General features: G+C 42.0%; 1 protein-coding gene across 2 annotated transcripts; it reads right to left on the bottom strand.

The window, feature by feature from the left end:
• Positions 1-1,315: 1,315 nt before the first annotated feature.
• On the bottom strand, positions 1,316-26,873 carry plcb1 (phospholipase C beta 1). 2 transcript variants are annotated; one of them, XM_088304043.1, is made up of 32 exons: positions 26,531-26,873; positions 23,538-23,615; positions 23,007-23,075; positions 22,215-22,355; positions 22,073-22,152; positions 21,079-21,132; positions 20,210-20,285; positions 19,494-19,594; positions 18,696-18,859; positions 18,166-18,312; positions 17,736-17,893; positions 17,425-17,507; positions 17,193-17,277; positions 16,946-17,108; positions 16,451-16,509; positions 15,973-16,069; positions 15,726-15,810; positions 15,079-15,203; positions 14,293-14,447; positions 14,047-14,214; positions 13,556-13,655; positions 13,359-13,463; positions 12,490-12,602; positions 11,586-11,736; positions 10,491-10,544; positions 10,095-10,272; positions 9,894-10,023; positions 5,855-5,931; positions 5,569-5,658; positions 5,403-5,460; positions 5,231-5,317; positions 1,316-4,213 (listed from the first exon to the last, which is right to left on the bottom strand). In XM_088304043.1, the coding sequence occupies exons 1-32, from the start codon at positions 26,627-26,629 to the stop codon at positions 4,061-4,063; spliced, it is 3,483 nt and encodes a 1,160-aa protein (XP_088160169.1). In that variant the 5' UTR covers positions 26,630-26,873; the 3' UTR covers positions 1,316-4,060. The 2 variants fall into 2 exon arrangements, with proteins under 2 accessions (XP_088160169.1, XP_088160170.1); XM_088304044.1 differs by having other exon boundaries at positions 16,451-16,506.

The raw sequence follows: 26,873 nt of genomic DNA, 5'->3' as shown, positions 1-26,873 counted from the left end.
GCAAGCACGCCGAGGCTAAGTTCACCGTTTGCGCAGTGCTTCTCAATTTGTTTTCAGTTTCGCCCCCCGAGCAAGAAGAAAGCAATTCGCGCACCCATCCCACCACCCACCCTCCACCGTAACTATAAATATGATCATTTTCATTACAAAACAAAGCTACACCGTAGAGTTAATACTCCCTGAGCACAACAGGCAATGAGAGCGCCACTGCCAACTACTGGAGTGGATGTGCAATTACACTTTCTTGTAATACGGCAGAAAAAAAGCATGCTCCCCAGGGTCGCACGCACCCCCCATCAGCATCGCACCCCCTCCCCACAGGGGGTCCCGCCCCACTATTTGAGAAGCACTGCGTTAGCGTGTGGCTCGGCTGTCGCGACTCATGGATGCGTTCAGGGTTTTGTCACCCTCGCCCACCCCGAGAAAGTGACTTCGAGAGATCTGACCTGCCCTCCTCCTCCGACCTGCCCTCCGAAGACCTGCACAATCCGCTCGATTCAAACGCCTTTCTTTGAGCGCACATTCTGTTGTCGTCCATTGCAGCGATCATGAGAATCTCACGGCACGACATCTTCACGGCATTGAGGCCACACTGTTTTGGTGCCATTGTTCCAAAATGTCTGTGTGGAAAATGAAATGCCAGTGAAGTAGAAACGTAACGTGAAGTGAAACACACTTTCAGTAATTAAAGATCAAATGTTTTATGAGTTCTTTTCACCAAAGTTTCTGACCTAAATGTGTTTGGAAGTTCCGATAAAACTCCCTTTATGTAAACGTGTTCGAACAAGAGTAAAAGCTTGAAATATTTCAAATCGTTTGTCTTTGTGCACTTGCAGCACCCTCTGGCGCCCAGTTTATCAATGCAGTCTTTTAATTAGGCATACTTGGGCCAGGTGTTTAAATTCACTTTAATGGGCCTCAATCTGAAGAGTTAGCACAGCTTGCTGTGTGCATTGAACAAAATGATCTGTACTAGTTTCAACTTTATGCATAATTATAACCTCCGCTAATTAGCATGGTGTAGACGTGGTATTTACATGAAATGCCCAAAGTACCGTACATAAAACGCTTGATTTAAAACCTTTCTTTGACCTAATCCATTTAAAACCCAATTTTGAAATCCTTGTTTGAAACGCTCATTTGAAACTCTAGTTCTAGTTTAAAACCTTAATTTGAAAACCCTAACCCTAGTTTGAAACCTTTGCTTTTAGATGAATACTGTCCTACATGGAAAACATTTGAAACTGATAATAATAAAAGGTATCAGTTTTGCAGCTGTTGAGTGAACCTCATTTTGTTTAGTAATGACAGAACATCACAATATAAGTGTTATTTTATTGCAGTTTGGGTTGCAAGGGGGCAGGCAAGGGTGCATAGTGCTCAAAAGATGAATGGTCGAACTTGGGAGAACATTATGAACCTAAAAAAGACAAGAGAATAGAAAAAAACAAAACCCCCAAAAGTTTTTTCTCACTGGCATGAGTCTCCCAAACACGTTTTTCTCATGTGCAAGAATACGCAGAGCTGAAACCTTGTTATAATCGGACGAATGCAACAAACCAAAGAAAAATTGAAAAGCAAAGCATGTTCAGGTTTTAGCGCGCAAACGGTATACTCACTGAAACGATTAATGGGAAATACTTGGACTGCCATGGGGGAAAATAATGGTTCCCGCTCAGACATGGGTCAATCAAACCGGTTCCTTGCAAAAAGTGGTTGAATGCAGGTTAAAGTTTAAATCCATACCCTAAGAAAGAAGCTTGTCTTTTCCCCATATCCTTACAAAAAACACAAATTAAATAACATTTGTTGGTCCTTATTCACACCATGAAGAAAGAGCTTTTTGATTGACGGCTGTCATTTGAAAAATAATCCTTTTGACTTCAAAACAAATACGTCATGCAGAGAGGCAGTTGACAAAGTCCGCAAGGATCCTTCTGCTACCACTCAGAAGAGTCACATTTTAAAAACCGTTATTTGGCTTTTTGTGTGCATTAAAGAAATGGAATTATAACACGTGCCCTTTGTTTGTATGCCACAACATGACACAAATGAATGAGGCTTAACAGTCAGTGGCAAAGGTTCCCATCGTGCGGTGCGTAAATAAGTGTGCAGCATCAAACTTCATGCAGAGAGAGCGAGAGAATTGTCAGAATTACGTTGGAGAGTGCCGACGCCTGCTGGTGATGGACTTCTGGTGAATATCCAGGGAACAGACGTTGAGAGAGTCTCAACTTACAAGTACGTGGGTGTTCATCTGAACAATAAACTGGACTGGAGCGACAACACAGACGCTCTATATAGGAAGGGTCAGCGCAGATTCTTCCGACTCAGGCGGCTGATGTCCTTTGGGGTTCAGGGGGCACTCCTCAGTGTTATGTACGGGCATAAGTGGGGACAGCCCTGTGAAAGGGGTTGGGGAAAGAGGACCCCGGAAGTGGGCGGGGCGTTGTGACGAACACTCAAGAACTTCTCTGACTCGGTGGTTGCATCAGTCATTTTCTAAGGAGTGGTCTTCTGGGCAGGAGGCATCTCGGGCCGGGACAAAAAGAGACTGGACAAACTAGTGAGGAGGGCCAGTGTCTGTCCTGGGCTGCTCCCTGGATTTTGTGGACTCAGTGTGGGGCAGGAGGATGATGGCGAAACTATCATCAATGCTGGACAACCCAGCCCACACCCTCCAGGACACTCTTAGAACACTCCACAGCTCCTTCAGTGATGGACTGTTACACCCTCGCTGTGCAATGGAGAGATTTCGCCGCTCCTTCCTGCTGTCAGACTCTTCAACAAGAACATTGGGTCAATTCTACAAACGGGCGGGCATTAGTGCAATTGTGCAATCCTACTGTACTTTTATTCAATGATCTACTATTATTGACCAACAGTGTTTTTTGTTTACCATTGCAGCATTTTTATTTATTTCACCTCTGCACTATGGACAGACATTAGGAGTGTTTCCTTACACTTGTATATGTTGAGGGATGTGAGTGTGTATATGCATGGGGATTTGTGTATATACGAATATCCAGTGTATTCGCATAGGTTTGCTTTTTCCCAATGTTTGCTGCTATTGTTATAGATGAACGGCTACATTACGCCGCCGTCTCTGTGTGATCTATATCTTTGCTGCTGTAACACTGCAAATTTCCCCATTGTGGGACTAATAAAAGCCATCTCTATCTTTATCCACTTGTCATTCATGTGCCGCTTCCAGATGTGGCAGATGGACCAAAAAGTAAAGTCTAGGATTGGAGTTAATCGACTGAACAAAGCTGACGATGAGGATCATGATGATAATAACAGAATACAAACAACGCTTCAACCATTTCAAGGTCGGGGATTGAAGATTCGGTTAGGGTGTTAGCAAAAATAAAATATGCTATTATTTAGGCAGGAAGCTTACCTTGGATGGTCGTTGATTAGGTAGGAAGGGGAAAAAAACATAATTAGGAAGGAACCAAGGTAGGAGCTCGGCTGGTAAGCAGTAATAAAGGTTTGTACTAGGTTGGTCGGTAAACAAAATGGATATATAGAGAAGTAGCGCTAGGTTGATTGGTTGGCTGGTAGGTGGCTAATTTAGGAACGAAGGTAGCTAGATATTTAGGTGGGTTGATAAATAGGCTGCTTGGTAGACAGAAACGATAGGTAGATCAGGAGGTCAATCTGCTGTTTGCCAGGTCGGTAGGCTTGTCGGTTAGAAAGTTGGTTAGCTTGGCAGATAGGTCGGGAGGTCCGTGGCTAGGTAGGAAGGTATGTTGGACCTTTTTTTTTTTTTTGTGGGTTGGTAGGTAGAAGGGACTGAAAAGGTTGGTTGGTCATTGGGCAAGTCAGTATATAGGCAGGGCTGTAGCAGATTTACTTGTGGGTGGGAAGGCGGAAAGAAAGGAGCCTAGGTAAGGAGTTGTAAGGGAAGTAAGTTGCTTGATGCAGAGAAGACTTGAAAGAGGACTGAAATAGGCTTCATGAGGGCATTCTGCATCCAGACTCATTAAGGGAGTCAAAGAAACAGTCTGCCTTCCAGCACACGTACGGCTGCTGTTTTGCTTTCTTGACATGGGCGTCAGTCATCTTCGCTGAGAATCTCGTTGGGGGTGGATGGTCGGGAATTGCCGCGCCCTCTGATCTGCGGCCTCCTGTCCTGCAGGAAGTCTCGAATCTCGCCTGGCAAACGGTCAAACCTCTCCTGGAACTCGGCCTCGATGGCGCCCTGCAACTGAATCGTACCATTGCAATTGAAATGATTCGCAAAGTCCTTTGAGGCAAATTGCAATCCTCTGCTTCGTTGAATGGGGTATGATTTTTATTTATTCTTTTTATTATTACTGCTCTTGTAAGTTGAACTATATCTGTTTGTTTTTGTTTTCTTTATGTTGCCAAGGATACGATGTTATGCGGAGGTGCCCCTATAACTATTTATAGACAAATGCTATAACTTAGAGTTGCGACGGAGAGTGGATGATGGGATTGGAGGGGGGGGGTGCAAATTGTTTTCTTCTAGCTAGGGGGGGGGTAACAGAAAATAAAGCACTGTTCTATAAGCAAGGCACTCCGCTTTACAAGGCGCCCCTCTGTTTTGGAAAATATTTGAGACTTTAAAGTGCGCCTTATGGTCGTGAAAATATGGTACATTGTTTACTCTAAAATAATTGCACAGGTCAACAGTTAATTTTAATCAGAGATTCATCACACTGATTCCAACCACGTCTTTATTTCTTTATTTATTCTTTTGGGGGGGGTATTGAAGTTTCACCAATGAAACCCGCACAATGTGTATTTTTACCATGTGTTGGAATTTCATTGCTATGATGTCTGGTTTCAGAAAAAAACAATCCACATCTTGCTATGCGCCTCTTTTGCCACATACATACTTTTTGCGCCACTGCTGACTGTATGACTATAGTTTTGTTAATGTTATTATATCAAAAGCAAATTCGGAATCAGCGCAAAACTGTATTTTTGAAGTGATATTTTTTTATTTGTCGATTTATTTTCTTTTAATATTTTGAGCAGTACTGCTTTTTGTCTGCCATTATGGTATATCACGGACCTAATGTTTTGACTCGTACAACAAAAAAAACCTGAGATAAAAGCTCATTTCGCTCATCATCATCATGATATGAATATGCCACAGTGATAATTGTCCGATTTTTAAGACCTGTGCGTCTGTGTTTTAATGGCTAATTGATTTGAGAAAATCATCAAGCTTTTCAGGTGCGAGTGTGCGCGCTACCTTGGGTTTCTGCTCGTTTATCTCCTGCAGCAGATGATTGTATTGCTCGAGCAGCTGCTCGTGCCGCTTGGCCTGGGTCTCCTCCAGCTGACAAGCACACAGACACACACGCAGACTACACGCTAGAGCCGAGAGACCAAGGATGCGGGACTTGACTTCTGCCTGCGCTCACCCGTTTGATGTTCTGCACCACTTCATTGACGTACGACTTATTGATCTCCATTTTCTCTCTGGAACACACACACACACAGACACACGTAGACGAGATGAGAACTTTTCAAAGAAATGAACCGAGCGTGGAGTGGAGTGCTGATGACGTGATGAGTGAGAAATCTTACTCTTCTGCTAGATGTTTCTCTTTGGTCTTTGCCAAGTTGATTTTTTCGGTTCTCCTGCGGTCCATTTGCCTCTTCAGCTCCTTCTTCTCCCTGAGTCGGTGGCAAAAACATGTTGTCAATATTATCTGCCACAACGATCAAATGTAAGGGTAAATAAAGTTAACTGAGTGAAATTTTTGTTGCTGGCTGTGGAACTAAAAAAAAAAAAAACTAAAAAAAACAACAACAACCCAACACAATCTCATGAGATCCAACACAAGAGCCCATTTGGAGCTGTTACGCTTACTTGCTGCAGATGTCTTTGAGTTTCTTCATCTGCGTGCTGTGACTCTCCTCAGCCAGGCTGCTAAGTCGTTCGTTCAGCTGGAGGGTCGGTAGAAAAAAGTTTACAAGCTGAGGCACAAAATAAAAAGGAATGCAAGAAACAAATGAAAAAAAAACAAACTGGTGAGGCCGGCATTCAATTTTCAAACATTACAGCCCACAATAAATGATAAATTGTCTTTATGCTGTCATCAATGAATGAATGGGGCAAATAATACCTACCCATCAAAAAACTGAATTCCAGTCATGTCAAAAAGTGAACACAATAACGCAAACCAAAACAAAGAAGCTTCCTCTACTCCTCTAGTCATGTGATCGCGGTGGCAGCGTACGTGCCTCCCTCTGCTAACGGTGAGACAGCCTGTGATGTACTGAATGCAGCTGTGAGCAGGCTACAAACACAGCACCCAAATGCCTTGTTCCTTATCTCTGGTGACTTCAATCATGCTTCTCCTTCCTCCTCTCTGCCTTCATTCACACAATATGTAACATGCCAAACCAGAGACAATAAAATATTGGACCTCTTCTATGCCAACACCAAGGAGGCGTACACGTCACTGCCCCTCCCCCCGCTGGGCAAAGCTGACCACAACTTGGTTGCTCTCCTGCCTGTGTACAAACCTCTCGTCCGCAGGCAGCCAGCTGTGACACGCACAGTTCAGCGATGGTCCGGAGAAGCCGAGGAGGCCTTGAAGGACTGTTTCAACACAACTGTGTGGGAGGTATTCAGCGAAGCTCACGGTGAGGACATTAATGGTCTAACAGACACAGTTACAGACTATATTAACTTCTGCATGGAGAACACCATTCCCACCAGGACTGTAAGATGTTTCTCCAACAACAAACCCTGGATCACACCGGACATTAAAGCTCTCCTGAAGGAGAAAAAGAGGGCTTTTGTGTCAGGCGACAAGGACGAGCTGAAGAGAGTGCAGCGTCAGCTGAGAAGGAGGATCCGAGAGGGGAAAAAGTCCTACAGGATGCGGATGGAAGAACAACTGCAGCGGAACAAGGCCAGGGATGTCTGGAGGGGCCTGAAGACCATCTCAGGCCACGGACAAGCAGGTAAGACCCAGAAGGGGGGGGGGCTTCAGTGGGCAAATGAGTTGAACCTATTTTTCAATAGGTTTGATCAAATGTCTGACCCCGCTCAGGCTTCCCTGACGCAGCCCCCACCCACCCCTCCTGCCACTGCGAACATGACCCTCTCTCCCCCTCTCTCGCCCCTCTCTCTCTCCACAGGCTCCAGTTCCCAGCCTTATCAGACAACCACCACTTCCTCCTGCTCAGCCTTGTTCCTCACAACATCTCAGGTGAAGAACCAGCTGAGGAAGATGAAGGCGAGGAAGGCGGCAGGCCCAGATGGGATCAGCTCCCAGCTCCTCAAATCCTGCGCAGACCAGCTGTGTGGAATCGTCCAGCACATGTTCAACCTGAGCTTGAAGCTGGGCAGAGTCCCCCAGCTGTGGAAAACATCCTGCCTGGTTCCGGTTCCAAAGACACCCCATCCGAAGGAGCTCAACAACTTCAGACCAGTGGCGCTGACGTCTCATCTGATGAAGACCCTGGAGAGACTGGTCCTCGTCCATCTGCGCCCCCTGGTCAGCTCCTCAATGGACCCACTCCAGTTTGCATACCAGCCTGGCATCAGTGTGGATGATGCCATCATCTACCTGCTCCACACTTCACTCTTCCACCTGGAGAAGGCGGGGGGCACGGTGAGGATCATGTTCTTTGATTTCTCAAGTGCTTTCAACACCATCCAGCCCGCCTTATTGGGAGACAAGCTGGAGCAGGCGGGAGTGGCCCACCACCTCATCACATGGATTCACAACTACCTCACAAACCGGCCACAGTACGTGAGAACACAGGACTGTGTGTCTGACGTGCTCCTCTGCAGCACGGGAGCGCCGCAGGGAACTGTGCTGGCTCCCTTCCTGTTCACCCTCTACACCTCGGACTACAAATACAATTCCACAACCTGTCACCTGCAGAAGTTCTCTGATGACTCTGCGATTGTCGGCCTCATCACTGACGATGACGATCGGGAGTACAGAGGGGTTACGCAGGGGTTCGTGGACTGGTGTCAGCAGAACCGCCTCCAAATCAACGCTGGGAAATCCAAAGAGCTGGTGGTGGATTTCCGCAAGCGTCGGCACTCTCCACCTGCACCAGTGAATATCCAGGGAACAGACGTTGAGAGGGTCTCGACTTACAAGTACCTGGGTGTTCATCTGAACAATAAACTGGACTGGAGCGACAACACAGACGCTCTCTATAGGAAGGGTCAGAGCAGACTCTTCCTACTCAGGAGGCTGAGGTCCTTTGGCGTTCGGGGAACACTCCTCAGGAACTTCTATGACTCGGTGGTTTCATCAGTCATCTTCTATGGAGTGGTCTCCTGGGCAGGAGGCATCTCGGGCCGAGACAAAAAGAGACTGGACAAACTGGTGAGGAGGGCCAGCTCTGTCCTGGGCTGCTCCCTGGACTCTGTGGACTCAGTGGGGGGCAGAAGGATGACGGCAAAACTGTCATCAATGCTGGACAAACCAGCCCACCCATTCAATGACACTCTGAGAACACTCTACAGCTCCTTCAGTGACAGACTTTTACACCCTCGCTGTACCAAAGAGAGATTTCGCCGCTCCTTCCTGCCGACTGCTGTCAGGCTTTTTAACAAGAACATTGGGTCAGGCCTACAAACAGGAGGGCATTAGTGCAATTGTGCAGTCCTAGAATGCAATATACACTACTACTTTACTTTCAGCCAAGGGTGTACTTAAACATCGACCAATGATGTATTTTGTTTACCATTACAGTATTCTTATTACAATACTTCTATCACTGTAGTATTTCTACCACTGCAGGATGTTCACTATTACAGTACTTTTATCATTACAGTACTTTTATAATTACGGTATTTCCTATCATTGCGGTACTTTTACTATTACAATACTTCATCATTGCAGTATTTTTCCATCGTTGCAGTACTTCTACCATTATAGTACTTTTATCATTGCAGTATATTTTATCATTGCAGTACTTTTACCATTACAGTATTTTTATCATTGCAGTATTTTCTATCATTGCAGTACTTTCCTGTCATTTCAGTACTCTCACCATTACAGTACTTTTATCAGTGTAATATCTTTATCATTGCAGTATTTTCAATCATTCAGTAGTTTTTATCATTACAGTGTTTCCCCCTCTGTATAATGGACAGGCATTAGGAGTGTTTCCTTACACTTAGATACGTTTATACTGTGTATATTTGCATGCTTTTTATGAATGTCTGCTGCTAATGTTATACATTAACGGCTACATTACGCCGCCGACTCTGTGTGATCTATATCTTTGCTGCTGTAACACTTCAAATTTCCCCATTGTGGGACTAATAAAGGACATCTTTATCTTTATCTTTATCTTTATCTTTTATCTTTAACTTTGCAGCTATAATCTAAAATGTACTGGATATCAGAATAGGTCTTTTTGCAAAAGTAGGAATAAAGAAATCAGTCAAAAATCAAATGAAAACAGAAAACAAAAAAACAAAAAATAGAGAATGTTATAATTAAACCCCCCAAAAAACATAATAAATGTATTTTTTTTAAGTTTAGGAAAACATAGCCACTTCACACAGGAAGGTCAAATTAACTACTTAATAAAAGTGAAAAAAAAAAACATTTTATGCAAATTTCAAAAAGAAAAAAAAGGGGTTTATAAAATAATAATTCCTTTTAAAAAAGTAAAATAGAAACATTTACCTCACAAGTGAAAATGGGTATAGGTGATGAAAGGGAAACAAATAGACTCGTTTATAAAATAAGATAAAAGATAAAACCAAGTTGGAGGTGAGACAGTTCCCTTCCACCCCAGTCGGTGGCACTCATGCTCATTATTAAGCGAAGAAGTAACATTTTGGCTCTTGCGAAAGTCTAAATTCTTCTCCGCGCTCCCCACCCAGTGACTGGTGACTACATCTCGAGTGGACGTGAGCTCACCGTCTTGACATGCTCCCTCTGCAGATACTTTTGGCTGTAGTACTGCTCCTGCCTGAGCGCCACAAGCTGCTCGCGCTGCTCGTCTCGCAGCGACTGGAGACGCTCATCGAGCTCCTCAGATTTCGAGCTCCTGAGCAAAGGCGCGCACAATTTTGTGAAAAGCGCACCCGGTTTCGTGGGGGCAAAATGTCCGCTTCCCACCTGCTCTTACTGCACTGTCTGGCCGTCTTCTTGTACTTGTTGTTGATGTCTCGCAGGAGCTCCGAGGTCTTCTTCTGGTGTCTCCTCACCAGCTCCTTCAACTCCTTGAACTGACGCCGCTGCTCCTTTTGGTACAATTTGGACTGCTGCAGGCTGGCCATCGTGCACACGGCCATGTCTGCCGACAGCACAATTGATTGATTACGCCAGAGGTGGGCAAAATATGGCCCGGGCATCCACAGACGGCCCACGGCATTCTTTACCCAATATGAACCAAGCCTTGACCTTAAAACCACGGTACATAGCAAACAGCGATATTTGTCAAACAGTTACAATCTTTGCAGATTCTAAATGCGTGAATGCACTGGAGGCCAAAGAGAGCACGGACGGACTGACCTATCAAAACACTTAACACCAAATCTTCAGTTTTTGCTGCTGGTTTGGCTGCATCTAAAGGTGAACACAAGACAAGAAACATCGAAGGAACATCCACTCATTAAACAACAATATCATCAAAAATGTTAAAAGCCTGATTTTGCTTCGATGCTCAGTCCAGGTCAGGGGTTGGCAAAGCGCTCAAAAAGCTTTCACGCTATCAGTGAGTCTTGTCAAATTTGTTACATTCATTTTGGAGTGTTTTGCAAAACTGAACAGTTATTATAAACAGTTTTGCATTTTTCACCACCACATTTGAGCACATTTTTACATAATCTATCTCATTGCGCCATTGTAAACAATATAGTAAACAAGTCTGAAAATTACATACTGTATATACTGTACAACTCATTTGACATTTTTCTCTTCTGTTAACTGGTTGGTTAATTTGTTGTAATTTAAATAATTATAAATGAGTAAGTAATAAGTATAAGTAAAGAATAAGTAATAATTGATTTTATTACTATAATAAAGTGTGTAAAATATTCATGTAATTCATTTTATTCACCAATTGATTAAACATATATATAATAATTCTTTTTATAAAATATTATTTTTTTATTAAAGTAATTTTAAATAGTTTGCGCCTATGTTTTTTTCCCCTAGTCAATCAGTAATTGGTTAATTCACTTTAGGGCTGCCAAAAACGATTATTTTGCATTGGCGACTAATCACCAACACTTGTCACAATGAGTCGACGAATTGCATCATATGTGAATCGCCCCATAATTGCACCAGCAAGTTCTTTAAGGCATGTTCACGTGAATGATATAGACAATTAAGATGATTTGTATTCAACTTTACCGCAGTATTCTAGATGTGCAACTGAGATTGAAGGCAGTACTGTGGCCTCACAATTTTTAGCTGTAAATGTTTCGTTTATTTTAAAATGGAAATAAAAAATATACACTATGCGGAGTTATACTAATGAAACTCTGAAACTATCTGTGAAAAAATACAAAAATAAAAAATAACATGTGCGATTGCCCATTTAGCCATTTTTAAAACCCTTGAGCACCAAAGTCTGCACACCCAAGTCTATGGTGGTGCCAGTACCTGCTGTAGCTGCTTGGTGATTGGCCGCAGAGGGTTTGGGTGCCGGGGCGACGGGAGCGTGGCCCGTGGGTCCGGGGACCAGGCTCAGTCCGTTCTCCATCAACGCTGACTTGGGATCGTTTTTATGCTCGGTGCAGCTGTCCACTTCGTCCTGGAAAAGCACAGGCATTTTCCATCTAAGTTGAAAGCAATGTGGCTGAAAAAGTTGGGTGAACATTCCATACGAGGTAAATTGGGCTTGGAGGCTTTCACGAAGAGGCACAATGTATAATGACGTCATGTTAACTCATATTCAGTGGATGTAAAAAGTTTACACACTTCTGCTCAAATACTGTTTTAGTGGTGTAAAAAAACTGAGCAAGATAGCAAGATATTGAATAGAATGAATAGGTAGTTAAAAAAGGGAACAAGATTCTGCTGCAAAGCAAAAGCAGTGTTTGGTTAAGGAGGAACCCAGCCACGTCCCAGTTATACGAGGGTGTGAACACTTTTGCAACCACATTACCTCACTTCATTAGTTTTACTGTACCACCCTTCGAAAAGAGATCTTTCTTTATTTGAAAAAGTTTCATACGAAAAAGGGCTGGCATTGGACCAGCGGTGTGTACACTTTTTATATGCATTGGATTGCAAAGATTGACTGAACGGGTCAATTAAAACACCCACATTGTTTTGTCCCAAAAATCAGATTTCTCTTTTTAATTGCCCCCCCCCCTATTGACTGCTTTATTTCTCCTGGCACCAAAATATGCTTTGAAACACTGTTTTCAAGCATGTCTTTTCTTTTTTTTTTTACTTTCTGCTTTTGAATACTAGATCTACTTTGCTCACAGCTATGTGGTTCTTTATTTTATTCAATGAAAGAGCTTGTTTTTGTTTTTTTTTCTTTCTCCTACTTTCTGACCTCGGTCTGCACGTCATCATCTTCATCCTCCAGCGTGAGAGCGGCCAGCTGCTTGGAACGCTGCTCCAGTAGGTTGACGTATCGTATCGGGTTGGACAGAGCCTCGATCACGTCTGGAAGGCAACACAAAGAGAACCTGGGAGGAGATGCGTGCTGAGCGCTTAGCATGTGGCTAACGCTTGTAGCGCTTCAAGAAGAAAATGAGAGACGGATTCAAAGAGATATTTTCTGCATTTCTCCCCCCACAATTTAAAACAGTTCACAAATGTCTTAATAACGTGTCTTTGTTTCGATTAGCTTTTTTTTTATGTCATTTTTATTTTATTTTTTTTGTAGGATTCAGTTTCCGCCAAAATTTTGCGCCAGCAGGGTTGTTACAAAATGCTTAATTAAAAAGGTGAAAAGATATGCATTTTTAACAAGAACATCATTCTAAAAAGCCTGAAAGATTCTGTCACTAAAATCAATGGCTTTTACATAACATAGATTGATTTTGACTATCAAAGTCTTTTTTTTATAACTAAACAGGCTTTTTTGTGTGTTTTGTGATTACATTATTTTCGGGAGATTAATTCTTAATGCAGCTCAATTTGACCCAGAACATAACAAGAGCGTTCAAGTGTTCAAAAAGTCGGCAAATGGTAGCATTGAGTTTGCTCTTGAGGATCAGGGATGTAGTAAAGTAAAATTCATGACAATTAAATGAGATATTTAGGGGTGGTAGCAGAGTGCTTGGATTCTGCTCATATTTTTGAAAAAGATGCTAATGGGTTTGTCGTTTATTGTAATTGTCAATTCAAGTGTAAGACTAGGAAAATTCATGGTCGTGTACAAAAAAAAAAAAAAAAATTCTTGGGGCTCGCGTGTACCTGCAAACGTGTCTGGGACGTAGTCTTTGACTTCCATGTAGACAAACACGGCGGGCAGAATAAGAGACTGGTTCTTCTCGTTCCTCAGGCCAATATAACGATATCCTTGAAAGAATACATGTCCCGGTACACACTCTTAGCGGCAGCGTCTCCTTGACATCTTAACGTGACTGTAGACGTAGAAGAAAGACAGGTACCAGGTCGTATGGCAGACACGGGAATTATACGATGGCCAATGAACTTCCCTCCTTCCTCAAAGGCGGCGATTCTCAGTGAGGCCAGAGTAGGAAGAATCACCTGGCAGAGAGATCGGGAAGGACTTGAACCGGTACAATTTAAACCGAAGTCAACATTGATATGTAGAAAAAATCAAAAAAAAAAAAATAAATCTCAAGAAGCCATTGCAGAAAAGACACACGACACGAAGTCTGCCATGCGTTAGACCTACAAAATAGTCTCAATTGGTCCTACAAATCCCCTAAACCGTCTTTCTCTTAGCAACGTAAAATGTGTTAAGCTTGTCAACCATGAGTAGACCCACAAAAGTCTGAAGAAGGCATGCCAGAGAGGCAATGGAAATCGGAACCCATTTTGCTTTAGGTGTAAAAAAAAAAAAAAAGAAAATAAAAATAAAAAAATCGTTCGGCATGTACCAGGCTTGAGACTGCTACTACGGCCCGTTTCCCACCTTCTTAAAGACGACAGGTTCCTCATCCCACACCGGGTTGATGGCATTGTTGTTCTGTGAGGTTTTGGTCTTCAGAGCTTTCCTCCTGGTGTCAGCAGGAATCCCGAACATCTCCACTTCCACGTAGACGCCCACCCTGCGCTCGGTGAGAAGCTGGCCCGAGATCACCTGGAATGCCCAGCGTGAAAACTAAGTGACGTGTCAGGTCTTCTTAAAAGAAGGTGAAGATGCTTCCTACTGGCAGACCTTCACGGAGAGGGTGTTGGCTACGATACCGTCCACCGTGTTCTCCGTGAAAGGGTCAAAGTGTTTGTCCGGCCGCCGCATGAACTCGGGCTTCAGCCTGTAGCCGCTGCGACCGTTGTACTCAAACATGAAGAGGTTCAACTGCATGGACAGATCTGCAACAAAGAACTTCTGGTTAGCCTCAGACTGCTGCTGTTTCTTTTTGGGGTTTGGTACCATTCAGCCACCGAAGCCTCATGAAATTTGGGAGACATGTCTATCATGAGTAGAACGCCACAAAACGTCTCAAGAAAACGTGGCCCTAAAGCCACAGCAAGTCTGCTATTTTCATCATTCAAAAACGAACTAGTCTTGGAAATGTGTGACAATGTAGCCCCCGAAGCCAGTTTAACTCAGCAATATGAGTTTTGGTAGACATGTCCATCATGAGTAGATGCTAGAAAAGTCAGTTAGAATGACAGAAAAGACACCGGGAGTCTGCCATTTTGATTTGAAGCGGGGCTTATTTTGGCCATTTCCTGGAGTTCTTTAAAAACTAACTATTCCTAGAATGAGGTGAATATTGAGCCACCGAAGCCAGTTTGCCTCAGCAACAGGAGATTTGGTAGGCATGTCTTTGATAAGTAGCTGCACAAAAAGGTCTCAATAAGCCATGCCCAGAAAGACACAGGAAGTCTTCCATGTTTGTTTGAAGCAGCCATTTTAGGTGATTTTGGACTCCTTCAATGACCAACTAATAATAAAACAGGAAAAGAGAAAATCTGCAAAACCTGGACTCTTCCTCACCTATGGTTTGATAATTTAGAGCTACCAGTTGACAGCCGGCGTTCCAGAAGAGCTGCGGCATGAAGTTGGACGAGTCCACTCTGGTTCCTTTGGGATAAATCCGACTCAGCTGGGATTTATTGTATCTGGTTGACGGCAGGTTAAAAAGTACGGGTATTACATTTGACAAATTCGAGTGTGTTGTTGCTCAGCTTGAACGACAACAAACTAATACACCCACTGGCGACATCATGAGGTGAGATCCAAATATGAAAATTATGTTGACAAAGATGATCAAGCTGCATTTTTCCCTGCCACGAGGCACTCATTTAGCAACAGGTTTCCGACTGTGCTGGTGCAACATAACACTAAAAACTGTTCCTAATAATAAGACCCTCTCATACAGATAAAGTCGGAAAGTAGCACTCCAACAATTTCAATCGAAATGTAGCGTAATTTTCAATATGGCCCTTGGATTGGATTTGATTAGCCTGTGCAGGTGCAGGTAATATGATGTCCTCGAGCGCAGGAATTCGCACGACCGATCAAACGCATTCCAGCGGCACAAGTTACCAGCCAATGCTCTTTTTTCAACAGGCATCAGATCTAAAGCGAAAGAAGCAGTCAGGATGTCAGCAGTCACCCATGGCAACCGTTGCTAAGGATACTCCACAAACTCCACCGGTGACTTGGTGAGGTGCTCCAGAGCTTTGGTCTCCACGAATGACGACATGTGGTAGCAGCGGGCCGTCTCTACACACACAACACACACACACACACACACACACGCACCCCCACCCCCACACACACACACACAATAACAGCACACACGCTTGAGCATATTTCTCCCTCATTAAATACGATGCGGCATCCACCACTGTGAACATCCGGTTGTCTTCTGATGGTCTGGCTTACTCTTGGAGGCCTCGAAGGAGTTGAACTTGGTGGGCTGCACGTAGTTGACCAGCGTGGACATCTCCTCCGTGGCCACGGCCTCGCGTTCTGCGGAGCCCTAGGACAAAAAAAAAAAAAAATACATCGAAAATTTAAAAAATTTAAAAAATACAATTTTTTATGTCAGGAGCCATGGCTTGCTCAATTTTTTTTCCCTTTGTGACGTGAGAATCGGTCCAACAATTGAATAATTGGCAACTAATCAATTTGCAGATTGATTGACAACTATTTTGAAAATTGATTCTCCGTTAACTTAAAATAGTCCACGTGCTTGGAATTTCATATTCAAATAATTAACAGATAAACAGATTTTTCAGCACTTTTGGGGGGGGACGCCATTCATTTCAGTGGGGCAAATTGATTTGAGCTCGGTCCCGGAGCAAATGAAACTCACACTGTAAGTTGAGTTAGCGTAGCAACATGCTACATCCCTACTGACCTTTTTACCATCATCGTCGTCGTCATCGTCGTCTTCCTCACTTTCAGCCGCCATGTCTGCTGGAAATACAAAAATCATGATTTCATGTCACTGTAGTTGGTCAGTTTGAAACGTGGACCTGGTTAATTCAACACAAAGTCATTCTGTGTTGTATGAGTGCTAACGGGTGTTTACGCAGGTTAGCCGGACCTGAACATTACATTGCTTTGCCTGTCGTTTAACATCGCTGGCAGAGATCGATGAACAAATATACTTCATTTGTACCAAATAAACCAAAAAAAAGTAACATATAATGGGAATAAATGTAATAATTGCATTTATTTACTTGTTGGAAGGAATTAAATATAAATAAATAAATAATAAATAATAACGGGGAATTAACTTGACTTTAGTTATATTTGAATTTCTTCCTTTTTTATATCGTGAAAATAAAAATGAAAAAAAAAAATAAAAAAGCTTGAGTTACAATTTTATGATGTGGACTCCCCCTCATACCTGTGGTGTTGTTGCTAGGCGACACGGGCTCAGGGTCCTGATTGGCCGGCTGCTCCGTCAGCTTCTTGACATCGCTGCCGCCGGCTTTGTGAGATTTCTTGTTCTTGATCAGAATTTTTCCCATCAGCTCCTGAGGACTGGGCAGCGGCATGCCCGACTCTAGCTGGAATAGAATCAGGATGAAGCCATTATCGCAACTCTTTTCTTTTTTTTCTCATTTTTCTCTGCATAGAAGAGAACATCTCACCGGGTATTTGTCCAGCGGGTCGATCAATAACGCCTCCCCGAAGATCGATCGACAATATTCCGCCATTTTAGCCTGCTGCTTCAAACTGATCAAATTATATTTTAATGTATCAGGAGGTCAAATTTAGCATTCAAGTCGGAGAAAATGTACGTAAAAATTAAAAATCTGGTGAAATATATTGCGAATGATGATTACAAAGCACTTTAGTCAGTTTGCTATGAAAGTAACTCACGAGTCGACGTGATTCTCGAAAGATAAAATGACCGGAAAAGGTGATGTCTTGAAGGCGCATTCTGCAATGGCTTCAATTACTTCCTGGTGAAAAAAATAATAATAAGAAAAAAAAAAAATATATATATATATATATATATATATATATAATAAAAAATATATATACATTAAGTAAATCCAAATGATTTTTTTTTTTACTTCAAATCAACTAAAATTGAAAAAACACGGTCTACTGTTGTCATGCGATATATTACGTTGGTATGGTTTGCAATTTCTCCATTATTTTCCAATAGTGTGTTTGTTTGTGTTGACCTTGAAGGAAATCTCTGAGGTCATGGTGAATCCGTGCGTGATGACGGGCTCCTCCTCGGCCGTACGACCTTTCCACACGTCCAGCTCCACGCAGCGGCATCCGGCCAGCAGCACCTGTCGGTACATCTCCACCGACGAGCTCCCTGCCAGCTGGCCCGCTAGAAATAAATAAAAAAAATCACAAGAAAGACATTTTATCGTGTACAATATAAATATACAGTATTATATTACTATATTATATTATATATCAATATACTGTAGTTCACTAAAAATCCATCCAGTAGTTACTAGACTAGAGTGAGGTGAATGATTCCAAATGCACAGTTTGTTGGGGGTTTTTCAAAACTTTTTCAGATGCATTGTGGGATACATGGAGGTGGACAGGGAGGCCTTGCCAATAAGGCGTGAGTGTACGTGCGTGCGTGTGTACCTGTCAGGTACGTGTTGTGCGAGGAGTTGACAAAGTAGTGCGACAGCGGGAAGCTCATGTCTTCAGACTGGTCCAGTTTGTCCGGAGGGATGACACCGTTCTCGTCACTCCACAGATAACTGCAGAAGGCCTGCAACGAGATAAGACCTGGCCAACGCACCCACACACACACACACACACATGCACACGCACGCGCACACGCAACTGAATATCAACGTTGTACAAACACAACTTCTCTTCCACTGTCCATCCGTCTGTTCATCTTTCTAATTTCCATCAGCCATCCATCCATCCACCAGGCCACTATTCAAAGTCATCAATTCATCCAGCATTCCATTATGCATCCTTCCATTCTTTTTTCATTCAATTCCTTTCTTCATCTAGCCTCCTTTCATCCATCCGTCTGGTTTCCAGTTCCTTCGTCGGAGTTCATCATCAACACATCCAACAAACTATTGATCCTTCCTTTTGTCATCCATCCATTTGTTGACAGTTTCTTTTTCGTGCTGGTGCGTGTGTTTTGTTCTCACCCTGTTCCAGCAGCGTCTTGTCGCTTTGGTGTCGTTCAAGGAGTGTCCGGGTCTGAGCGGGCCTGAGTGGCGGGTAGAGTATCTCGTTGAGTCTGGGGTCCCGCTGCTTGTTGTTGATGAAATCCGTCATTTGATCCACCGACACGGTCCCGTCATTGCCTCCCCTACGGGGAACACGACTTGAGCTTTGTCATGTTTACAAACTGCTGCTATACACTTGTTGCTAGGCAGGATTCTTGGAATCCAATCATCAGTCAAGCGCTATGGAAAATGGACAGGTGGATACAGTGGTAGTCCGAGCTCGAATGGCACCCTGCGCCCAAACACACACACACACACCGGCCCCCAAATTGTTGCTAATTTTCAACCCGTGTGGACACAAGTTTTGCACATAGCAGTAACCGCCAGGTGATCGATACACTGTCACACACTTATAAAAACCGGTGGGTGGACATGCATTTCATTGAGTGAGTACAGATGAATGCAAATGGAATTTCTTAGTTTCATATCTTTGACATGTAAAAAAAAAAAAAAATCTTACACTGTTTAGTTTTCTTTTGTGTAGAATTTTGAGCAAAAGAAAAATTATTTAATGCATCAAATGCGTTAAAAGTGAAGCCTCGTCAATACTTTCAGTATTGACGAGGCTTCACTTTTTTTAATTTTGATAAAAAAAAACAAAAAACTTTTGATATTTTGTCGTGCATCAAAGCAACTCATCTGCGTCCGTCTCCATCATGCTTCTCCCTCAATGAGGACAAATGAAGGGTGCAGTGCAGAGCGGTGCGGTGCACTCACTGCACTTTAAAGATGTTGGCCAGCTCCGGACGAGGACAAAGGTGCTCCAGGAAGCTCTTGTACACCTCCAGAGTGAAGTCCTCCACTTTGATGGCATCACCCTGTTGAGTGCATGCAAGAAGAACATCAAACGTGCTGGAGTATTCGCGCAATCTTTCCCTCAAAGAAGTTGGCGACGCAGATAAATCGAAAGCTCGTCTGTCCCCTCGGTGCACCCGTGAGCCAACTCGCAAGAGGAATGCCGTCAGATGGAGAAAGATGAGAGCATGCAGAGGACACAAAGCTCAGCAAATCAATGGCTATGGATGTTACTCGCTTGAAATATTCACATTGCATCCAAGGGAACGGAATGGAAAAAGACAATCTGGTGAGAGCACTTGGAAGTTGCTCTGAAACAATGCCGATGAAATTGGACAATATTTCACTGATATATTTTCTGATATGATGATGTAAAGTACGTTTCGTTAAGTACGCCAGTACATTCATAGATTTAAGAACATATTGTCGCTCTGTGGCGGAAAATTTGCATTTTCAAACTCAACTGCATATTTTTTTCCCACAAATCAACGCAATTGGTCTGTCCCCACATTGATATTTGACCACATTATTCACCAATTTAATGTATTGGAAATAGCTTGACAGCAAATCGATAAGTTGTCTCGGACACTGGTGTTACTTTAATGAACCTCAACAAGCAAAAAAACAATTTGACAGACCCGCCCGAAAGGAAGTCGACAGTTCTCCAACGCATTCTCCACTCGCTTCCTGTCTGATGAAAACAAGCGAACGATACTGAAAAGAAAAAAAAAAAAAAAGGAATTAAATCATGTTGGCATCGGTTCACATGACAGAATGACTTGAGATTCTGGATCCGTCCCAATATGTCCTTGAGTGGACCGGAGACGAGTCCTGGTGTGGATGGATGACACGGATTACTTGGCAACGGTCCACTTCTGAATGGCTTTCGAGAAGTGTCGCGCATTTAAACAAGAAGTGATTCATTTGGAATTGGAATTCTACTTCTTGTCACAATTCTTCTGCCTCTTTCATGGAAACTGTGAAAAAAATGACATCAGTTGATCACATTTACTTTCGAGAGACCCAGGAAGCCTTGTGGAGTGCTGAACGAATCCAATTGAACGCTTTCACTTACAACTAAAATTTTAAAAAAAAATCGGTGCCTGTTGCACCTTTGACGACCGGACATTTGACCTCCAATTTTGGCTCGGTCAAATTCCAGGTTTGAAAAGGCAGTGCGAAAGGGGGTAAAACTCCCCATCTGGCTCACCGAAACCTCAGTGTCTATCTTTCATCGTGGCGTCACATGTGCCGCCGCCGCCGCCGCCGCTGGCCGATTAGCAGGTCAGCGCTGAATTAAGCTGAGCACCTTGCCGGATCCTGTCCCTGTTTTTGCTTTCCCAAGTGCACGTGGAATTGAGTTTATTTCGGGAAGCAGGGGACAGGAAAGAGCTAAGTTATGAAGTTTGTGCACCTCCCAGCAGAAGATTGGCTCGGCTGACTGGCACACGTGGCCGCAAGACAAACAGCGAATTGTTGCAGAGCTAAGGAACAGGGGCCGACTCACTTCTTGACGGGGATTCTGCCCTCCGCGTTGGGCTGTAGAGTCAACTTCACATACCTGCCGGAACAAAAACAGATGGACTGTCTTGTTTTGTTTTTTTATGCGCAACTTCCGCATTCTGACAGAATCTATTGGGAGAGTTTTTGATTCAATTAGTCAAGAATGAATGAATGAATCAATCAATGACAAATAGGACAATCACTCCATAACATGACAAATTGAAGAAAAAACGACAAGCTTTGATGGCCAAAAAGCAAAGAATGTTGGACTCAGGTTTGATGTTTTCATGATAACAATGATACTCTGGAGCAGAGTTGGGGGAAGAAAAAAAGGAACGAGAGAAAGGGAGTCAAAAGAGAAAGGGAGTGAAGGGGGGGGAAAAGAGGGAATTTAAACAAAGGTAAAATTGTATAAAAGAAGGACATGGGGAAAATGAAGAAGAAATTTGACAAAGAATGAAAAAAAATATTACATAAACCACATTAAAACCAAAAAAGAGGAAAGAAAACAAGGACAGAAAAAAGGAAGGGAAAAATTGGGGGAGGAAAGAAAGAGCAAAGGGAACCAAACGGGAATGTTAATGAAGGAAAAATTGCATCAAAATAAAGAAAAACGGGGGAAGAATTAGGAAACAATTACAAAAAAATTCAAAGGATTAAATTAAAAAGAATAAATCAAGAATAAATGGATGAAACAGAAAGAAAGAACATGACAAAGGAAAGAAAATAATGCAATACCAACAAATTTGGGGGAAAATGGCGAGGAAAAGGGGAAAAAAAAGTCTGGAAAATTAAAAAAAAAAAAAAAAAAGAGAACATAAATGGGAAATTTCTAACACTTAAATATAAAGAATCGTTGAAAAGAAGAAAAGGGAAGAAAAGAAAGAAACAGGAAAAATGCATCAGATCAAAAATAAAAAATAGTGAGAAAAGTTGATAAATGAAAAATCTGGAATGAAAGGCATATGCAGACAATGCGTGCGTGCGTGGCGACTCACGCTTTGAGGAGGCTGCGGTCTCTGTTGAGGTTGTGGCTCAGCAGGTTGGAAGACAGACAAAAGAGCTCCTCACACCACACCTACCAAAACCATCGCATCATCATCATCATCTTCCTCCACCTCTTCATCTTCATCACGGTACCTTGGCCTCATCCTCCTGAGAGGCGATGAAGATGATCTGGCTGACGTTGACTATGTCGGAAGCCGTCACCACGGTGACCATGCGGTTCTCCAGTCGGCCCACCAGGTTGCCCACGTCTAGCAGCTCCCGCAGCTTGGCCTCCTAACGGCCCGACAGGGAACAATAGAAAAGAATATTGCAGGTGCAGTGGATAAAAGAAGTCTACACACCCCTGCTCCGCTTGAGACCAAGATAAATCATTTTGGAACGTTTCTCGCCACTAATGTGACTTGTGTACAATTGTTGACGTCAAGGTAAAAACAATCGGCAAATATTGGTCATTTTGCCGATTAAAAAGAAAAATGTAACAAAAGAAGAAAAGTGATTATAGAATAAAGCCTTAGAACATGGATGAGGGCAAAAGACAAGGAAAATATAACGAGAAAAAAAAAATTAAATGAGAAAAAAAATGGGATGTGGTGTGGAAAAATTTCAAGAAAAAAAAAAAGTAATTGTATCAAAAAGTGGTCTTGTGAATACTTTGAGTGCATGCGGAAAGTATTCACAGCACTTCATTTTTAGCATTTTGAGTGCAAAAAATGAACAAAATCAGTGGCAGCACACCACAACACACTGTATGTACAGTACATCTGTCTTGCTTTTAAGAATACACAATGAGCACTTCATCATACAAATGGTACCCTGTGTGCTTTTTTTTTCCTCGCATGAAAAAGCAAAAGATTGCGTTTCTAAGGCGACGCACAAGATGGAGGTGAAGAGGAGGCGGAAAGAAGGTGAAGAGGCCACCGTTACCTTGGCGGTTTTGGTGCTTCTGCCCGTCCGGACATCTTTGACGTGGGTCAAGTCTAACAACTCTGTCTCCTGGAAGATGTTAATACACACACACACACACACACACACACAATCCTGCTTCCTGCAGAGGCGCTCAATTGTGTGAATGGGCGAGTGTGCGTGTGCTTGTGTGTGTTGACAATCAATAATCAAGGCCACATACTGAGAGCATCTTTACGATGTGCACCTGTGTTCACTTCCTATTTATGTAAAGCATGTGTACTGCTATTCTCATCTCAAAATCATGATTAAATTGCATTGGAATATACGCTGCAATTGTGCATGTACACAACAGAAAGACAGCTGACGAGAAACAAACCTGACCATCGAAGAGCCAAAAGTCACTTTTCATGTGTAGGAATACAATCTAAAATTCATGATTCAGTACGCTATGTCTTCCATGTAGTGAACTAATAGTTTGTTAGTAATCTTGTGCGCCCAAAATAAAATGAATAATCATGAACTCTCTAATAAGTATGTGTGCTCGCGCACCTTGTTTTGGTCGGTCCAGAAGAGAAAAAGTCCATGAGGATCCACAAAGAGAGTCACGGGAGTTACAGTGGAAAGGTCCTGCGGAGGAAAATGTGAAAAGAAAGTCATTTAAAAGGGCTTTGAAGGATACGACAAAGTTACTAGGATAGAGACTTGGAGTAACTCGGGAATACCCAAAACAGAGACGCATTTGTTTTTATTTACCATTATTAGAACATACATGAGCTAAACAGGAAAGAAATGTAGCTTGAGAAGAGCAAATGAGGAAAAAAAATTCTATGTCTATAAGACGTCTACATGGTATTAAAGAAAGAAAAACATATATAAGTTAGATCCTTGGGGTACCCCAAAACTAATTTGAGCTCAAAACGGGGCTTTGTGGTCAATTAACAAATGAAATATCAACTATTGTGAATAAATAAATATGAGAGATCTTCACATATGAACACATGGGTTCATTTCTAGAGTATACACACAAAAACAGAAATCATGGTATACACGTTCTGAGAAGAGTAAAAATAAAAAAAAAACAAATGGGAGTTTATATTCAGACCATACATAAAATAAATAGGAAAAAAATGTTTGAGAAGAGTAAATGAGATACAATACAGAGTCGTTGTCTTCAGATGAAACAAAAACATTGCAAAATGAATTAAAAAAAAACACCAGGACCTACCTGAGTTAATTTTTAGAACCTACATAAAATAAAGAATTTTTTTCTGTTAATAATAATAGAAAAAAAGAGATTTTCATTTTCATTCATTCACTGAAGTGGAGGACAGAAAAAAGAAAAAAAAATATTTCAATTGACATGTTCTACCAAATTGACAATCTCGATGCTCTTCTCCAAATTGATCAAAGTTCATCAATTTAAATGCATTTTGCATTTTTATTGACTTTTAATTGGATTTGGTTGTGCTTGACTCATCTATGCGCGCCTTGACAGGCTTGCGACTGAAATATAGATCTTGAAGCGATCAGGATGGCTAACGAGATCCCTGTCAAGCATCGCCATGGCAACCAACTCTCTTGAAACAGCCAGCACAGAAAATAAAAGCTCAACTGTTATTAATATATGTATATATATATATATATATATATATATATATATATATGGGCTATGGGGTGCCCACTCAAAATCAGTATTGAGACTGATCACTCGGCCTCCAAAGTTCTTTGGGGCTATCTTAAGTGCAGAGTCTACGCAGGGAAACCCAGAACCATCACTGAACTCAAGAAAGCCATCAAGGAGGAGATGAGAGCCATCACCAATTCAGTCTGTAAGAACATCATGGACAACTTCGTGCTGCGCAAGTAATGCACAGAGCTAAATGGAGGCCATCTAGAACATATGCTGTAGAACGGTGATATGTTGATGTGATATTTTGAATACAATAAACTAGTTATGATCAAAGTTTCATTTCATTCGGACAAAACACGAAGGAACAGGGCCTAATTAGAGTTGGGGCCCGTTTTTTTGGGCCACCCTGTATATATATATATATATATATATATATATATATATATATATATATATATATATATATATATATATATAAAAGCTCACATGCTCACACACATTCATTGTCAATCATCCGTGTCATATTATACATCAGGTCTGTTTAGGAACAGGCGGCCATGCCAGTTACCATAGCAACTGCACTCTCACACTTTTCCATCCTGAGGGCACTTAAACATACCAATACATACATGAGCAGACATACACACACATGCACACACATATTGCTGGCATGCAATCAAGAGATGCTTTCAACCAAAAGATGATCAATAGATCTTTTTTTTCATAAATAGTGCCTTGACGGTCATTCTCAACTACTGAGGCAAATTCTGTTTGGAGTTTAGGTGGTTGGGAAATTGAGTGATGGCGGAAGGTGAAATGTACCTGTGGATCCACCTGTTGCCGTTCATGCAAGAGAGTCACAGCAAAGTGTTCACCTTATCTAAACTCAAGACTGCTGGATTTGTTAGGATTTTAAAAAAAAGAAGAAAAACAGAAATCACACAAAATACCAAAATAATTTAAAAATACAAATTAAATGGGGAAAATATAGTATCTAAGAGTAATTTGCTCAAAATACAAAAATGCAAATAAAAAAACACGCAAACAATTAATACAGTTAGGAAAAAAATACATCATAGAGCAGTTTGTTGGATGAATAAATTATCTTAAAACTGCCATATGTGTCAATTGATGAAAAAATACACAAAGTAAAAAGCTGACTATTCAAAAAGCAAAAAAAAATTTTACTCCAGAACATACATAAAAGAACAAATATAATTTGCAAGAAAGGTAAATGAGTTCAATATAGCGCTCTATTTTTCCAATGAAAAAATAATCAATTAAGAAATTGGCTAAATTTTATACATAAAGTAAAGTAAAACGGCTGAGAATATAAATAAGCTAAACACAGAGTTGCATGTTTAAAAAAAAAAAACTAAATGAACAAATAGATACTAGTTTCTTTCCAAGAGTAATGAGTTTAAAACAACTGTATTTTATCGATTCGTAAAATAAATTAAATAAAAATTTCATTCCCAAATTGATTTTCCAATGTTCATTTAAGAAGAATCGAAACAAAAAATATCATTTCTGAGAAGAGTAATGAGATAAAACTGCTACCTTTGTCAATTAATAAAACAAATATGCAAATGAAAAGAATACTAAAAAATATAATTCCCTCAAAAAACAGGCCTGAATTTCACAATGTGTCAGCCAATTTGCGGGTAAACGGAAACAAGATCACGAGAATTTGAGTCAACACTTTTCTTTCGGATTTGGTCGTGCGCTGTAAGATTTTTCTCTCTCGACAAATATGTGCCTTCATTCAGCCAGGACATTGTTTGTTGCATCAATGTGTTACTCAACAAAGCTGATGACACACTACTTGTGTTTCATCATTTGATTTTGAATGTCAACTAAGACCCCAAAGAGCCAATTTTGGCCATTGTCACACTTTTTGCAGCCGTCTTACCTCGTCCCATTTGATGAAGTTGCTGCCGTTGCTCAGGGTTGGGGACACAACGGGGGGTTGGAGTTTTAAGGCGTGAACCCCTGGCTGGGCGCTGGCCATGGCTCCACACGCACGTGAAGACGCCGGGGTGGGGGATGAGTTGTGGTGCTCCTCGCTTGTCAAACTCCCGTCAACAGGCGGAGACGCAGGGTTGCTGCTGCTGATGCTGCTGCTGTTGCGTCCTCCTCCTCCTCCTCCTTCTCCTCAGCATCGTCTTCTTCTTGTGCTGCTTCTGCTACTATGTGTGCTCCACCCCCGCCCCTCTGTGCTGCAACAGACAGACTGAAGCAGATGCCTTTATGGA

This window comes from Idiotropiscis lumnitzeri, chromosome 9 (genome assembly GCF_059441095.1).
Source record: "Idiotropiscis lumnitzeri isolate Australia: NSW breed Sydney's pygmy pipehorse chromosome 9, RoL_Ilum_1.0, whole genome shotgun sequence".
Lineage (NCBI taxonomy): Eukaryota > Metazoa > Chordata > Actinopteri > Syngnathiformes > Syngnathidae > Idiotropiscis > Idiotropiscis lumnitzeri.
This window is presented reverse-complemented; position numbering and strand designations above follow the sequence as displayed.